This window comes from Balaenoptera borealis (genome assembly GCF_965194805.1).
Source record: "Balaenoptera borealis genome assembly, chromosome: 18".
NCBI classification, from domain to species: domain Eukaryota; kingdom Metazoa; phylum Chordata; class Mammalia; order Artiodactyla; family Balaenopteridae; genus Balaenoptera; species Balaenoptera borealis.
Window position 1 is genome coordinate 49,140,900 of NC_138877.1, and position 17,506 is coordinate 49,158,405.

The 17,506-nt window shown below is 41.6% G+C and overlaps 1 protein-coding gene across 8 annotated transcripts in view; it reads right to left on the reverse strand.

Moving 5' to 3' along the window:
* Positions 1-11,285, reverse strand: part of COMMD6 (COMM domain containing 6) — a 127,492-nt gene extending 116,207 nt beyond the window's left edge. For 5 of the 8 annotated variants that reach the window (XR_014237137.1, XR_014237138.1, XR_014237139.1 and 2 more), the window contains exons 1-2: positions 10,633-10,818; positions 10,533-10,544 (exon numbers count right to left, since the gene is read on the reverse strand). Coding sequence is in view for 2 of the 8 variants with exons in the window: in XM_082366013.1 (XP_082222139.1) it covers positions 10,533-10,544; positions 10,633-10,803 (183 nt within the window). In the remaining 6 variants the exon portion in view is untranslated. Of the gene's footprint in view, positions 1-9,194; positions 9,368-10,422; positions 10,545-10,632 lie in introns of those variants that run through there. The other 3 variants (XM_082366016.1, XM_082366014.1, XM_082366017.1) reach the window with 3 other exon arrangements.
* Between the last annotated feature and the right edge of the window lie 6,221 nt (positions 11,286-17,506).

Genomic DNA, 17,506 nt, shown 5'->3' on the forward strand with positions numbered 1-17,506 from the left:
GTTTAAAACATAAGACAATAAATGGAGGAATTTTGTGTCTTGTTCCCAAAGCTTCAGAAGATATGTAGTACCTAGCAGGCACTCACAAAAAGTACCTGTCTATTGACTGATACCTTTTGCTACCAAATGAATGCTTACTGGGCAAATAGCTTTACGTATTAATAAAAAACATTTTTATAAAAGGTGGGATTAGTGTAAGGACCAAAATTTCCTCCTGTCTTCAGACTGGCGGTAGATGAACCAGCTACAGCATGAAGGCCAGGCTGGTCCTGATAAAAGGTTAACATCTTTGATAAGTGAAAAGATTGTATAGGTACTTTTTAAATGAAAGTTTCCCATACAAAAATAGAGAAAGGATAGTAGGTTAATAAGAAAAGAACTACAAACAGCTAATAAGCATATGGAAAGGAAACAGGGAAATGCAAATTTAAACCACAAAGAGATACCACTACACACCTACCAAAATGGCAAAATTTTAAGTCTGATGATTCTAAAACTGGCAAGAAAGGATGTATCACAGTGCTGTTGATGGAAGTCTAAACTGGGCCAATCTTTCGGAAAATTGGCTTTACTTAAACTGCAGTTAAGCATATCCAGTGATCCGGTGATTCAATTATTAGGGATATAACCTAGAAAAACAGTATGCTTGGGGCTTCCCTGGTGGCGCAGTAGTTAAGAATCTACCTGCCAATACAGGGGACAGGGGTTTGAGCCCTGGTCTGGGAAGATCCCACATGCCGCGGAGCAACTAAGCCTGTGCACCACAACTACTAAGCCCATGTGCCACAACTACTAAAGCCCGCGTGCCTAGAGCCTGTGCTCCGCAACAACAGATGCCACCGCAATAAAAGCCCGCCCACCGCAATGAAGAGTAGCCCCTGCTCGCTGCAACTAAAGAAAGCCCGCGCACAGCAATGAACATCCAAAGCGGCCAAAAATAAATAAATTAATGAATTAATTTTATTTTTTTTAATTTTTTTTATTTTTTTTAAAAAAATATTTATTTATTTATTTGGTTGCACCGGGTCTTAGTTGCAGCAGACGGGCTCCTTAGTTGCGCCTCCAGGGCTCCTTAGTTGTGGCATGCAAACTCTTAGCTGCAGCATGCATGTGGGATCTAGTTCCCTGACCAGGGATCGAACCCGGGCCCCATGCATTGGAAGTGCGGAGTCTCATCCACTGCACCACCAGGGAAGTCCCTGAATTAATTTTAAAAAAAAGAAAAACAGGATGCTTATGTGAGAATGTTCCTAGCAGCTATATTCAAAATAGCCCTAACCTATAAACAACCCAGATGTTCATCAGTAATAAAATGGACAAATGAAATGCTGTACAGCAATGAAAATGAATGAACTTCAGCTACACTTAACACCAAAAATCCTGAAAGAAACAAGTCAAAAAGTTATGTGATTCCATGCACTTAAACTTGAGAAACAGGAAATATAATACTGTTTAGGGATGCACATACAGATGGCAAAACTATAAAAAGAAGCAAGAATATGACTATCACAAAAGGATAATTATTACCTCTAGGGAGGAGGGTGGGAGAGATATGATTGGGAAGGGGCATGTGGTGGGCTTCTGCGGTACTGGTAATGTTCGATTTCTTGAGTTTTGATTGTAGTGACACAGATGTTCACCTTTAAATTACCCGTTTTTTTGGTAACTATTTGAGGGGATGGAAGTTAACTAGATGTACTGTGGTAATCATTTTGCAGTATATGTATGTCAAGTCATTATGCAGAGCTGTATTTCAATTATATCTCAATAAAACTGGAAAAAGTCAAATTATTCATTAAACAGTCCAAATGTTATGCACGTTTTGGTATAGATGTTATCTTGCACATATAGCAGGGGGAGGGGAGGATACGTCAGTGAGCTCCACATTTCTGGTTGAAAGGAAAATTTTATTTAGGCTAGGTGATCAAAGGAAAGCTTTAGAGGAGACAGAGCTCAGTTTTGAAGAATAACAGAACTGAAATTGAGAGGAAAAAATGTGTTTTATTTATTTATATATTCCATAAATACACACCTAGCAAAGAATAAGTGCTTAATAAATATTAAGCTGAACCAACTAGAGATAAAAATAGTTCATATCTGGCTGAGGGATAGAGCATACTGTCTGAAAGTGAAAGGCTCTTATAAGGAAGTATGGAAAATAAGGCTGACAAGAGATCAAGAATCAAGAGGCCAGTAATTTTTTGCAAATTGTACAAGTTTTCAGAATACTCTCATTTACAGTTGACCCTTAAACGATGTGGGTTTGAACTGCAGGGATCCACTCATACACAGATACTTTTCAATAGTAAATACTACAGTACTACACGGTCTGCAGTTGGTTGAATCCACATGTATGCAGAGGAACCTAGGATATGGAGGGCCGACTATGAATTATACACGGATTAATACCTGCGCTGTTCAAGGGTCAACTCTATTTTATCTTACTATGAAAAACATTATCATATAAGTCATTTAAACTTTTCCTGTTGGCAATGGGTAATCACTGAAAGTTTCTGAGTTCAGAGAATGGTATGACAGTATTGATTTAAAAATATTCATCTGATGGCTGCAGAATACAATAATCCAGGTACGAGGTTTTAGGTGCCAGAACTAAGGTGGTGACAAGTAGGATTAAGCTGATCCTATAAAGAATGGATCACTAGGTCTTGATGATCATCTACAGTTAAGGGAGGTATCAAAGACAACTATAAAATTTTGAGCCCAGATGACTGGGAGAATATATGATATATGAATCAGGACTTTTTATATTTTAAGTCCAAAAGTATTATCAAGAAGTGATAATTAACCTATATGAGAAAAGAATCTAAAAAAGAATGAATATATGTATATGTATACCTGAATCACTTTGCTGTACACCAGAAACTAACACAACATTGTAAATCAACTATACTCCAATAAATTTTTTTAAAAAGTGATAAGGAATATCTAAATAGGAATGCTCAATAAGTGGATAAAAATTCAAGAACAGAATTCATGGGAGTACATGATTAGAGATACAGTTTTATATCAGTTCAATGGTGATATTCAAGAAAGTAACTTAACACTTTTTAAACATACTTGGCCCATACAACTCCTTGATGCAAGAAGTTCCATTTTTACTGTCCATAGTAAAATGGGAGATAAAACATTGCTTATTTGACTCTAAAAGTATGAAATAAAACTCTGGATTATCCAGAACATTTCAAGCAGAAAAGCAATTAAGGAACACAATGTTGGAATTCACTGACCATTACAATGGTGAAACTGGCAGGTGGGGAAATTGGGAGAGCTGCCATTTACTGTGCAAAGTTGGTATTCATGAGTACAAGAGCTGGGATTAGGTTTATGTGATGAGAATTTCCCAAATTCTGAACTGAACATTTAAATGCAAATTATCAATAAAAGCAAACCTTCTAATAAGTGTGGTTGAGCCTTAAATAGGAATTAACTACAGAGGAGATTTTAAAAAGAATAAAAAAAGAAAAAACAAAAAAATCAGAACAGGGTGAACATCGCTATGGAGAATATTAAGAATGAAGTAACAGCCTCAAAATTCTTGTAGAATTAAGAAAATGATTTAAAAAGAAAAATGTACAGAGGAAAAACAGCTAGTAGTAAAAAAACAGGAATAACCAGAAGTAAAATGAATACAAAGAAGAAAAATAATCAGAAAGCAAATATAGATTAAGAGGTAAACAAAGAAATTAGCTGCAGTCTGTCACACTAAAAATAGTTGATATGGTGGCTGAAGTTACTGGTAACATAAAAACATCACTATAAAAACTGTCTACAGGGCTTCCCTGGTGGCACAGTGGTTGTGAATCTGCCTGCCAATGCAGGGGACACGGGTTCGAGCCCTGGTCTGAGAAGATCCCACATGCCGCGGAGCAACTAGGCCCGTGAGCCACAATTACTGAGCCTGCGCGTCTGGAGCCTGTGCCCCGCAACAAGAGAGGCCGCGATAGTGAGAGGCCCGCGCACCACGATGAAGAGTGGCCCTCACTTGCCGCAACTAGAGAAAGCCCTGGCACAGAAACGAAGACCCAACACAGCCATAAATAAATAAATAAATAAATAAATAAATAATTTTTTAAAAAAACTGTCTACAAAGAAAAAAAATTTTCAGACCATTTCAGTTTAAATTTTATTTTTCAAAACATAGGAGAAAATTTAAAAAATAATCGTGCAAACCTCCATCATCTTAAAAACTATGTTCATATTCCTGTGTCCCTGTTTCTAGTCTTTGTATGCAATTTTTATAGCTAGAGTCACAAAATACACACTTTTATGTTCTCTCCTTTTCTAAATGAAAGTTTTCTAATGGAAAAAATGTTAACCATTCTGCACACATTAATCTCTCCCAAAGTACTACGAGGAAAAGACTGATTAAACTCATCCAAGGATACAACACTAATAGAGCTGGTATTCAACCCAAATTTGTCTGATTCCATATTCCATGCCTTTTTCATTATACCCAGCTGCAACATGACTACCATTCAGAATTAAACCAAGTCCTAATAGGTCAAGAAAGTAGACAGGTCTGGGACAGGGCAAGAGTGTTTAGCATCTTCTAAATGCTAGGCCTGAACTGTCCAGTATAGTAGCCACTAGCCAACTGTGACTATTTAAATTAATTTAAAATGAATAAAAGACTCAGTTCCTCAGTTGGACTAGCCACGTACAAAGTGCTCAAGAGCCATGTGTGGCTAGTGCTACCATACTGCATAGTGCCAACAGAGAACATTTCCATCATCGTAGACAGTTCTATTGGACAGTGCTGTGCTAAACTCTGTGCTTAGTACTTTGTATCTGCAGATATTATGGCATGAGTTATTAGCAAACTTCTACTTGAAAATTCATATTAGCTCTAGCCTAAGTGGACAACTTTTGCTAAGTCATTAGCCTTTCTCATCTTGCTTAATGGCACCTTCATCCATGCTTTGATTTTCTTCATAGCACTTAACGGTTTCTAAAATTATGTTAACTTATTCATCCCGTGTCCCCAAGGAAATGGCATTATGAATCTAGTTACTACTCAATCTATTAGAATGTTATCTGATAGAAAGTGAATATTCAAATAAGTATCTGTTGAACTGTTTAGAAGTTCTGGGGTATGTCGTAACTGGGTCTCCAAAGATAGCCTCCAGCAATTAATTCCACCCCACTCTGTAAGTACACGTCACTCCTCACATCAAGAAGTGGAGCTTATTTTCTCTCTGCACAAATCTGAGCTGTCCCTGTGATTGTTTTGACAAGTAGAATATGGCAGAAGAGGTGTTCTGGAATCTTTGAGCCTAGACCTTAGGAGAACTGGAAGTGTGTCCTTCCTTCTTCATGGAATGCTGGCTCTTGGGACTCTCCTTCTTGGAACCCAGCCACCATGATGTGAGCACCCACGTGAAGGAGAACCAAGTCATGCCAATGATCAGCTCTAGCTCAGCTCACGGCCCAAGTCATGACTAGCATGTGAGTGAGTCCTCTTCACTTCCATCCAGCTAAGGCTCCTAGATGACTGAAGGCTCCTAGACGACTGAAGTCCCAGCTGACATGATGAGGAGTAGAAACCACCACCCAGCTAAGCCCAGTTAACCCAAAGACTCACGAGAGACAATTAAACAACTGTTTTAAGTCACTAAGTTTAGGGTGGTTTGTTATGCGGTGACAGATAACTAAAACAGAGCAAACACAACTAGCTGAAAATAGCTTCGTTAATAAACTTACTACAATACACGACTTATCAAAAATGAATTCTCAAAACTATACAATCTGAACTATATTGGTTTACAGAAATTGTAGCAAATACAAATAATCAAAACAATGTTTCCTATTTGGTTAGTGTTAATACCACCAGTAAAAATAATACAGAAAAAGAAAGCGTTTCCCATTAAACACAATCACTACTACTAAGTTCACAGTACTACTGTCATGCAACACAAAACAAGTATCAGCTTTCCTCAAAAAGGTTTTTAATCCTCATTTCTTTTCTGATGACCCCCATTTTCTAAGTGACTCAGGTTTGAAACTTCAGTCAACTTTGATTTTTCTCTCTCCCTTACACAAAACACTTATGAATCGCTAGGTACTCAAGATTTTATTCCGGCCAAGGCCACGGACATTTATTCCCTTCTTCCCAATCTCACTGTTAAAAAGCCTTTTAAAAAGCTTGCCTTCCGGCTTCCCTGGTGGCGCAGTGGTTGAGAGTCTGCCTGCCAATGCAGGGGACATGGGTTCGAGCCCTGGTCTGGGAAGATCCCACATGCCGCGGAGCAACTAAGCCCGTGAGCCACAACTACTGAGCCTGCGCGTCTGGAGCCTGTGCTCCGCAACGAGAGAGGCCGCGATAATGAGAGGCCCGTGCGCCGCGATGAAGAGTGGCCCCCGCTTGCCACAACTAGAGAAAGCCCTAGCACAGAAACGAAGACCCAACACAGCCATAAGTAAGTAAGTAAATAAGTAAATCAATCAATCAACCAATCTTGCTTCAATTTCACTGCAGCCTCCTAATCAGTTTCTTGCCTAGAGCCTTCCTCAGTTCCAATCCACAGGATGGACTCTCACCACTACTTATAAATTTACCAAATCTAATATCACAGGTCAAAAACCTGTCATGTCTACTGCCTCAGGAACTAGTTAACCCTTCCCCTAGCACTTAAGTCATCTCACAGCACAGTCCCAAACAGCCTTCCCACTCATGCTCAAGCTGGACCGCATTCTCTCTTTAAATTATCTTTCAGTCTTCAAACCTTTGCTCATGCAGCTCATTCCTCTTAGAATACAACTCTCAAACATCTATTTAAAATTCAAAGCTCCTCTCAAATTCTGCCTGCTCTGTAAAGTCTTTCCTGGTTTACTCAACTTTTCTATGAATGGTCACATCACTTCTTACACCCCAGCACTTAGAACATTCTGACTTGAATAGTAGTCATCTGTGGATCTGTCTCCCTCCCCCACCATCTACTAGACTGTAAACTCCCTGAGGGGAGTTCATACATCCTTACATGACTTGTAGCACCCAACAGGACAAAAAGAAGAACAAAAACAGCCATACGTGTATGAACTATGACACAAACTGTACAAAAACTTAAGTCACTGTCTCATATACGGAAGAGGGAAAATGGCACTAGATATTGTGCGTCAATATACATATTTCTGTTGATTTATACCATAAAACTGGCAAGCAGGAAAACAATAAAATGTGGCAACAATAGAAACAATCATTCATCTATGATAAGGAGTTCTAATTAGACATCTATAAAAAAGAACCGTGAATTACTTCAAAACAGTGATTATCAGCATCAGAATGTGAAGTAATGAATAACCTTAGACCTTCTGGGGCTGGACAAGGTAGCACGATGGTTTGTTAAATTTAACAAGTTCAGACTCTGAAGTTAGACAGACCTGAGTTTGAATCTCAGCTCTGCTACCTCCTACCCATGTGGCTTTGGGCAAGTTACTATGTCTCTATGCCCCAATATTCAGTTAAATATTTACGAACTAATACTATGTTCTAGGCACTGGGACTATAAAAAATAAAACAAAGGACTCCTGATCTCAGGAACTTACATTCTAGTTGGGAAGACAGACAATAAGCAAATACATATACAATGTGGTTGTACTAAGTGTTATAAAAAGAATTTTTTTAAATGCAGGTAAGGGGACAGAGTGACCAGGAAGGCTGTTTAGATAGAGCCTGGGGTAGACCTCTGTAAGGAGGTGGTTTTTGAATAGAAAGACACCTGAGTCAAGTGAAGGAAAAAGCCACATGAATAACTGGAGAAACGAGCATTCTGGACAGAGGGAGAAGCATGTCTGGCCTGTGCAGGGAACAATGAGGCCGGCATGTCTGGAGTGGCGTGAGCTAGGAAGAGAGGTAGGAGACGAAGAATCACTTTTTGAAGGGCTTTTAGGTCAAGGAAAATATTTAAGACATTTTTCTAGTGAGACGGTACTCTCTTAAATGGCTTCGGGCAGGGAAGAGACCTGGTCTAACTTAGACTGCAAAAGTCTCCTCCAGATTGATGAACAGGGCATTAAGTTTAAGAAAGAAAACAAAAAGACTCAATTGGGAGACCATTACAGTATCTACACAAGAGGGTGGTGCTTGGGACTCAGGTGGCAGCAAGGGGAGGGAAATTTAGAGAATATTTTTAAAGGCAGAGAAAACAGTATTCTGATGGATTGTAGGCGAGGTCTGTGCTCTCACGGGAGGTGTGGTCCCAGTTAACCTTGCTGATTCTTATACTGGTGAGAAATATTTAAAGAAAGAGAGAAGGTATTATAGCTCAAGGAATTTAAACTAGTATTAGCCCTAAAAATTAGCTAGATCTGGTACATTTAAAAAGCATATACTACAAACAGAAATGACTTACTGCTAGGTCAAGGCTTTTCCCCCCTTACAAGACTGCTGAATACACATAATCATTTTGTCTAGCAATATAATATTTAAAAAAACACATCATGAACTATGAATAAAAGGTTCAATTTAAGAGTTCCTGGAGGTAAAACTCACAAAAGTGTGAGGTCCCCCTAATGACTGGGGTGTAGGTGGGTGCCTGAGATTTTAACTCAGACTTGTCCACGCTGAGCCTCCAGTAATTCATCAATTGTGGTTTAGGTTTTCCTACCCCTAGCACTGGTTTTCACGGAGGTTTCTGTTCTGGTTAAGTTGTGCTTCTCTGTATTCACCTGTCTCTCCAATTTGGGAGACAGCAGTTTGCCCTGTGACCTCACTTTTCTGACTTACCCAAGAAGAACTGTTAATTTTTCAGTCTATTCAGCTTTTCACTTATTTTAAGGCAGAGCAATGACTTCCAAACTCCTTACACACTGGACCAGAAACTGGAAGTCAATCACTGTTTATAATCTTCTTCATAAAAGTTTAAACATCTTTTATTAGATTTATTGCAATGCATTTTACAGTCTACTAATGTTGTAAATGACATCCTTAAAAAAATATTTTTCAACTCTCTGTGTTTGAACTATGAAAAAACAGTGAATCACCTTCTTAAACTCTAATATTATTTCGAATAATCTACTTGTAAATTATCTTGGCTTTTTCTATGTAAACAATCATATAACATGTGATCGATTGCATGGAAGGGATGTGTAGTAGGCTGAATAACAGTCCCCAAAGATGTCCACATTGCAATCCCCAGAAACCAGTGAATATGTTATTTTAACATGACAAAACAGACCTTGTAGATATGACTAAATTAAGGATCTTGATGTGGGGAGGTTTTTCTGTATTATCCAGTTGGGCTTTATAAGAAGGCAGCAGGAGGGTCAGAATCAGAGAAGGCAATATGATGCTGGCAGAAAGAGAAGTGATGACAGAAGCAGAGGCTGGAATGATGTGCTTTGAAGATGGAAGTAGAGGCCATCGCTAAGGAACACAGGTAGCCTCTAGAAGCTGAAACAGACAAGAAAGCAGATTCTCCCTTAAAACCTCCAGAAGGAACACAGCCCTGCTGGCACCTTGGCTTTAGTCCCACAAGACTAATTTTGGACTTCTAATCTCCAGCACCATAAGAATAAATTTGTGTTGTTTTAAACGCACCTCCCCCTACACACACCCCCAAAAGGTTCAACTTTTTAAACCCTATAATCTAATATAATTCAGTTTCAGGATATCTTACGCAAATAAACATATGACTTAATGTAAGTATAATAAATGGATAAGATGATTTCTGAGAGATTGAATCAAAGTTATTGAGTAATAACTCAGAGCAAAGCCAGATAGGGGTTTGACTGCTATCTGAGTTTCCCCCTATCTCCCAGGAATCCTCAAAAACAACAGAAAGATCAGCTGGAGACAGATGTCAGAGAGCAGTCAAAGGACGTCTCTCAGCCCCCGTGTTCTCATTATTTATCTCAGCCCTTTCTTATACTTTGTGGTCCTGGGTAACTCCTGTATTTCAAATACTCTAGTTTTAGTACGCTTCTTCTGGGAAGTGTTATAAGCTATTTGCCTAAAAAGTTTATTAGCTGAAACAGGACAGGAACACTCAGAACAAAGAGACAGTCCTAAGACACACTTAAAAAATCAAATTCTTATTCCAAGCATAAAAAATACAGACACTGAAAGGTTAAAGAGATAAACTCTCCCTCTTCCACAAACTGCTTTTTAAAGACTTAAGAAAATGTTTGCGCAGCTATCTTCGGAAATTTTGATAATTTCTTCTCTGTATATATTACATCCCCAAATACTATGTACCTAGTATCGAATACAACGGCGCTTAATCAAGGAAGAACAGTATTTGGTCTGTACTCTTCGGGCTGGAGTGGGTGGGGAAGATTAAATGACAACGGCAGTGGCTACCACCTCAGAAGCCCAGTGTAAGGAGCAATGCAGGGGTGGCGGGAGGAAAGGCACGGGCTCACGGACATGGGCTTTGGTTTGGGGCTGAGCTGGGGAAGGCTCACGGTGGCATCGTCCCGCGGCTGCCAGGGGCGGGCGGAGGACCAGGTGCAGCCCCCCGCCACTTGTCCAGCCGAGGCCGGCGGAGGCCGCGGAGGGATGGCCACTCACTCACCTGGTTGGTGACCTGAAATGGAAGCAGAAAACACAATTTAGGGAACGATCTTTCTTGCTCCGGAGCCCGCTGCCCCGGCTCCTTCCAGGCCAGGTCTTACCTTGGCCTTAGCATCCAGCTGCGGCTCGCTACACCCCTCCATAGCAGCGCCCCGGAATCCCACCAGCCACTCAGGTGGAAGGTCCCGGGGCCACCAACCCTTCCGCTTCCTCTTCCCGCCCCTCGCGGCCCGTCGCACGCACCGGACGTGGGGGGAGAAGGGCAGAAACATCTTCGTATACCTCCTCCTTAATCTCAATTAGACATCAGTTTTATGGAGCTGATCAGTAACAACGGATATACTGTAGGGAAAAAGGTCCGAAAACTTGGCAGATACCTTGTGAAGGGAAGGATAGATTATCTTTCGGATGCCGTCTCCCCCTACTTATGCCATGGACGTGGACTCTTCCTGGTGCAGCCCACGGCGCCCTTTGAGCAAGCGCAGACTTGTAGCTGCGCAGAGTTGTTAGAAATTGATGCTAATCGAGTTTGAAGCTGCGGGACAACCGCTCCCTCTTCCCCACAGATGTTTGTCCTGCGAGGGAGATGCCAATGGGACCTTTAGTTTTGTGATTAACTTCTGTCACTCGGATTCATTTCACTGGCCTAGCTGGAGGTGGGGTGGGCATGCTTTTTGTCACCCTCCTTCGTGGGGGACAACACGAAGTGCTGGGAGCTTTATAGTCACATAGGCCTGAATCTAAAACCCTCTACCACTCAGCCGTACGCCTTGAGTAAAGGTAGACTTTCTGGAGATCGGCTTTCTAATCTGTAAAAATCAGGCTGTAGATATTTGTCTCACAAGGCATTATGAAAGGTTCAATGAGATCCCATATGTAAAGCACATAGCAAAGTTCCTGAACATGGCGAGTACTCAATAAATACCAACTCCTATTATCATCGTCATGATAGTCAGTCCTCAAAAGCAGCCTATAAGTTATCTAGATCACAAATTATCTCCATTTTAAAGTTGAGAAAATGGAAATTCAGGAATGTTAAGCAATATCAGCTAACTAATAGATAAAACTTCAATCTCTGGTTTTAATTTACGGTCTGCAATCTAATTTCAGAGAACTCCAGAGGGGTTTAGCGCTCCCAGTGTACCTGCTGAAATCCTTTTCCAGCTGCCTTGTGCTAATTGAATGTTCTATTTATACTCCAGGCTACTGAAGAATATGGATGATTGTGTGTGTGTGTGTGTGTGTGTTGCAGGGGTGTTGCGGGAAGTGGATAGTGGTGGAAATCCACGGGCAGCCTGAGCAACGATGCAGAACGGAGAATAAGCATGATCACTGATGCTAGAATCATAGAGGTTTTAGAGCTTAAAGCAGAGTACGTACCACAGATTGTTAGATTTGGGGCCAAATTTGACGGACCTACATATGTAAAACAAAACAAAGCAAGTAAGACAAACTCTATCAGAAACTGGATGGCAATGCGTTTAGATAGGTTTTACATGTTTCAGATTGTCACTGTCCCACATTCTTCTTTCAGCTCACCTGGCCGCGTCACACATTCACCTGAAAGCTGCAAGACATACTTTTTAACCTCTGGCTTAAGGGGAACTTATAGAGTCTCATTTTAAAAATGAGACCTAAATAGATTAAGGGCCTGGCTTATAGAAACACAACAATATTATGTTAGTCGTGATTTCTGATCAGGTGTGGACAATTTTTCATCCATACTGCAGACAGATGAGACCAAATTATGTTAAGTTTTTTGTTTTTTTTTAAATTTATTTTTGGCTGTGTTGGTTCTTCGTTTCTGTGCGAGGGCTTTCTCTAGTTGCGGCAAGCGGGGGCCACTCTTCATCGCGATGCACGGGCCTCTCACTATCGCGGCCTCTCTTGTTGCGGAGCACAGGCTCCAGACGCGCAGGCTCAGTAGTTGTGGCTCACGGGCCCAGCCGCTCCGCAGTATGTGGGATCTTCCCAGACCAGGGCTCGAACCCGTGTTCCCTGCATTGACAGGCAGATTCTCAACCACTGCGCCACCAGGGAAGCCCTATGTTAAGTTTTGATGTGTCCTTTTTTTCAAGTTAATTTTTTTTCTTATTTATTTATTTATTTTTGTTTGTGTTGGGCCTTTGTTGCCGCGCGCGGGCTGTCTCTAGTTGCTGCTAGCGGGGCCTCCTCTTCGTTGCGATGCGCGGACTTCTCACTGCGGTGGCTTCTCTTGTTGCAGAGCACGGGCTCTAGGCTCGCGGGCTTCAGTAGTTGTGGCTCGTGGGCTTAGTTGCTCCAAGGCATGTGGGATCTTCCGCGACCAGGGATCGAACCCATGTGCCCTGCATTGGCAGGCGGATTCTTAACCACTGCGCCACCAGGGAAGTCCCGATACGTTCTTAAGTATTGCAAAAAGGCTATGTTTTAGGATGGTTATTTGGCAATGCAACAAAGGCTAAAGGCAAATACAGCATGAAGACAGCTGGACGTATTCCTATTAAGATAAGTAATCTAAGACAGAGTAATCATGGTGGTGTGCCATGAATGAGTTACAGGTGTGTAGCGAAATTGACCCGCCCCCCGCCCCCCCCCACCCCCCGCCCACCATAGCCCTAAGGAAAGCCAGGTGAGGCCTCATCCTAGAAGATTCCCTGAGCTGGTTATGACTGCAATGACAACCTTATTCGATTAAGTCAGGTGTTGTACAAATACAGAATTTCATCAATTGTTAGATGCATATTTTTTCGCATTTGACTCCTCAGAAATCATACTGCACATTGCATCAGATGGCTCCTTACAGTGGCAGGTAGGCAGGCAGCAGGTGTGACTCAGTTGTTTTTGCAGGTGTGTACATGAACTTGGTTAGAGCTGTTCAACACTTCTATTGAATCACGGGTATTGCTGGCTGTGTACATACTATGTTTAAATGCCATGTGAAATATCTTTAAAAAGATTATGTCAAGGAGCAACTAAGCCCGTGCGCCACAACTACTGAGCCTGCGCTCTAGAGCCCGCGAGCCACAACTACTGAGCCCACGTGCCACAACTACTGAAGCCCGCGTGCCTAGAGCCTGTGGTCTGCAACAAGAGAAGCTACCACAATGAGAAGGCTGCACATCGCAACGAAGAGTAGCCCCCGCTCGCCGCAACTAGAGAAAGTCCGCACACAACAACGAAGACCCAATGCAGCCAAAATAAATAAATAAATAAATAGATAGATAGATAGATAAATAAATAAATGTTCCTTTAAAAAAAAAAAAGATTATGCTGTGATTTGGCATAAAAAAAGTTACCAGGAATGGAACCAGGCATGGAAAGAGAACAGTGGGTTGTAAACTTAGATCAGTAAGGCAAACATGGGTTATTGGAGGAACGACCAAAATTCCACGTGTTCTTACAAATCAACCAAATTACAATTCCTAAAAAGGTGGATAGACCTGCGTAGATAAAACAAAAGTGTTGCTTATTTCAGTTCAAGGTTGGAGAAGTTGCCAGATCCCTCAGAATATAAGAAAGAAATTTATAAAAATGAGAGAGCAGTTTTTTAGTCTCAAATACTTTCGTTAAGACATCAAACATCAGTTTGTCAAAAAAAAAAAAAAAAAAAAAACACATCAGTTTGTCAAAAACTTCCCAATGTGTTTGAATAGAAGCTGCTGAATTTGCAACAGTTGCTGAAAAAAATGAAACTATGAGTTTAGTCATGTAGGAAATAACATTTTTTGGAGGTACAACTGCATGTTTTTATTTGGTTATTAGAATTTGGGGCAGCTGTATCAATTATCTGACTACTCCTTTGAATTTGAGTATGAAAATTTTTGGTAGATATAGGAATTAGGCGTTGCTGTGTAAAAAAGCCCTGCCTCCCACAAATTCCCAATGTCATACTACAAACAAACATTTATTTAGCTTACATGTCTTGGGGGTTAGCAGTGAGTTGGCCAATGGAGGCTGGGCTCAGCTGAGGTGTTTCTGCTATGCTCCAAGTGTCCTTATTCTCTTCCTGGAACCAGCAGGCTGGCCCAAGCTCATTCTTCTCCAGGTGATGACTCAAGTACAAACAGCAAGCAGAAGCTTATTCAGGCCTGGATTGCGAACTGGCATACAATTATTTCTGCCCCATTTCATTGACCAAAACAAATCACATGGCTGAACTCAATGTCAAGGACTGGGTAAATACACAGTTAATTCTCATTATGAAGCTACCACGAATGCTGAGTTAGTAAATACTGAACCATTGCTCCTAGTGGAAACAGGTTAGGTTCCTGTGAGCCTCTGGTCACATTTTAATCAACAAAACAACACATTTTTTATGTGTATTTTTGTTGAAAGTCCCCACATTTAATCTATATTGTTGATTCTTTAACACTGATCCCAGGGCTAACAGCACCGTAACTCATGCCTGAAGGAACTTATCTAATACATGTATTTTCTCTATAAGGCACATCACAGTCTTCCTGTGTGTGGGAACACAAAACAGCACATGAGCACAATGCTTGGGGCCATTTTATACAGTGAAATCATCAACAAAAAGCACAAAAATGCCAAAAAAATGTGGCACTAAATAGACTGCCAAAAGGACACATTTCCAATACATGACCTCGAACAAGAAGGCAGAGCACAGACTTGCTTGACCTTAGCTGGGAACTCAATTTTTTTTGCCACTCTGAGCATGTCTGTGGATGACCTTGAAAGCGACATGGGTACTGATTTGGGGGTTACAAATAAATGTTAGCAAGTAGATAAATTCAAAACACAGAACCCATGAATAATGAGGATTGACACTACTTTTCCCCTAGTGGAAAAACTTCAATGTTATATGGCAAAGGGTATAGATAAAGGAAGAATTAAAACATAGGGACCTTATACATATGTATAACTGAATCACTTTGTTGCACACCAGAAACAACATTGTAAATCAACTCTACTTCAATTAAAAAATTAAAAAACAAAACAAAATGGAAAAAATGGGGGCCAATAATGCAGAATCTTGGGCCCCATCTTAAACTTATTGAATCAAAATCTGCATTTCAGATTCCCCAGGTAATTGTATGTACATTCAAGGTTAAGAAGTACTGGACTCAATACCATGGTGGGTATATGCATGCCAGAGGCTGAGAGTTAAACCCTACAAACATCAGAGGCTACTACATTCATAAGGGTTTTTTTCTTTAAGTTATTTATTTATTTATTTATTTATTTATTTTGGCTGCATTGGGTCTTCATTGCTGTGCGCGGGCTTCCTCTAGTTGCGGTGAGTGGGCTTCTCATTGTGGTGGCTTCTATTGTTGCGGAGCATGGGCTCTAGGCGCGTGGGCTTCAGTAGTTGTGGCACGTGGGCTTAGTAGTTGTGGCTCACGGGCTCTAGAGCGCAGGCTCAGTAGTTGTGGCACACGGGCTTAGTTGCTCTGCAGCATGTGGGATCTTCCTGCACCAGGGATTGAACCCGTGTCCCCTGCGTTGGCAGGCAGATTGTTAACCACTGTACCACCAGGGAAGCCCCTCATAAGGCTTTTATGGGTCCAAAGGTCTAGCCCATAATGGGACAATCTCTCTAAGGTGAAGGATAAGCTATTGTACCCTGCAATTCCTATTAACAGGGAAGAGGCAGAGCACTTGGTGGGTTTCTGGCTTTTGGACGCAGCATACATCACATTTGGGAATACAGGTGCCACACGTTTATTGGGTGATATGGATGGCTGCCAGTTTGAGTAGATCCCTGAGCGAGAGAGTCCTCTGCAGCAAGTCCATGCTGGAATGCAAGCTGCCTTCTGTTTGGCCCTATATCTCAGCTGATCCAATGTTGCTAGAGAGGTCCACGCTGTGTGGAGTCCTAGGGAAGCCCTAACAGGAGAGTCACGGTGCAGGAACTCAAGGTTCTGGACCAACGCCATTCCTCTGACAGTAAGTCATTTGAAAAACAACCCCTGGCAACCCCTGGCTAACAACCCCTTAGCTCTCCTGACTAACAGCCTGGCTGTGCAACTGAAGTGATTATGCAACTATGGCTGCCCATGATGAGCTGGACATTTCAGATTTACCACCTCACAGTTGGGTGGTATAGCAACAATCTCTCAGATAGATAAGGAGAATGGGGAGTCTTGGAAATTCCTTGGAAGTTGAATAGTGGCCAGAAGAACATGAGTGGGAGAGTTGGAAGTTCCCCAAGAAAGGCAAGCTCAGTGTAATTATCTTTTCCTCCCTCCCTAACTGCTCCTCTCCCTGCATTCCCTCTCTTGGGTGCAGCACTAACACGCACTCTACCCCAGGTCAGATCTCTGGAGTCATAATTGACAGTGCGGGCTCAGCAGTGGGATACCCCCTTCAAACAGTATCTCTTTAATCTATGCCTGCCCCTCCTGCCGCTCTGTCACCGCTACTGCCTTAGTTAAGTCTCTCATCATTTCACTCTGGCAAATTTCCCACATTATTGAAAATGGGGTTTATGCATATCTGATTATTCCATTCACTCCTCAAATATTTATTGAGCATCTACTATATATCAGGCACTGGGTTAGGCTTTGGCGAAAACGATGTGAGGAATTCAAAAATGACATTGCCGCAGGCCTTATGGAATTCACAGCCTGATGAAAAAGAGAGATGAAAATCCTCCTTAAAATCCTTCAGTGGTTCCCCACTGTTTTCAGGATGAAGCCCAGATGTTTTGACCGGTCAGTCCCTGCCTATCTCTCCAACACTGTCTCTAACCACTGTCCTTCAGTCTTGCAGGCTCTGCAGCCACAGTGCACACTTTCCCTTCTTCCCAGCACCCTCCTCTCTGACTGGCTACCATCGACTTTTTTAAGGGCTCACTCCAGCTGTCCACCTCCTCCAGGAAGCCTTCTGGACACTCCCTTTCCCCGTTAGCTGCCCTTTTGTGTAGTTTCACCAACCTCATGCTACCACTATCACACATGTATCACACTTCATTGTGATTCTTCGTTCTTTTGTCCACCTCTTCTACCCTACTGTAAGCTTAGCTTTGTGTAC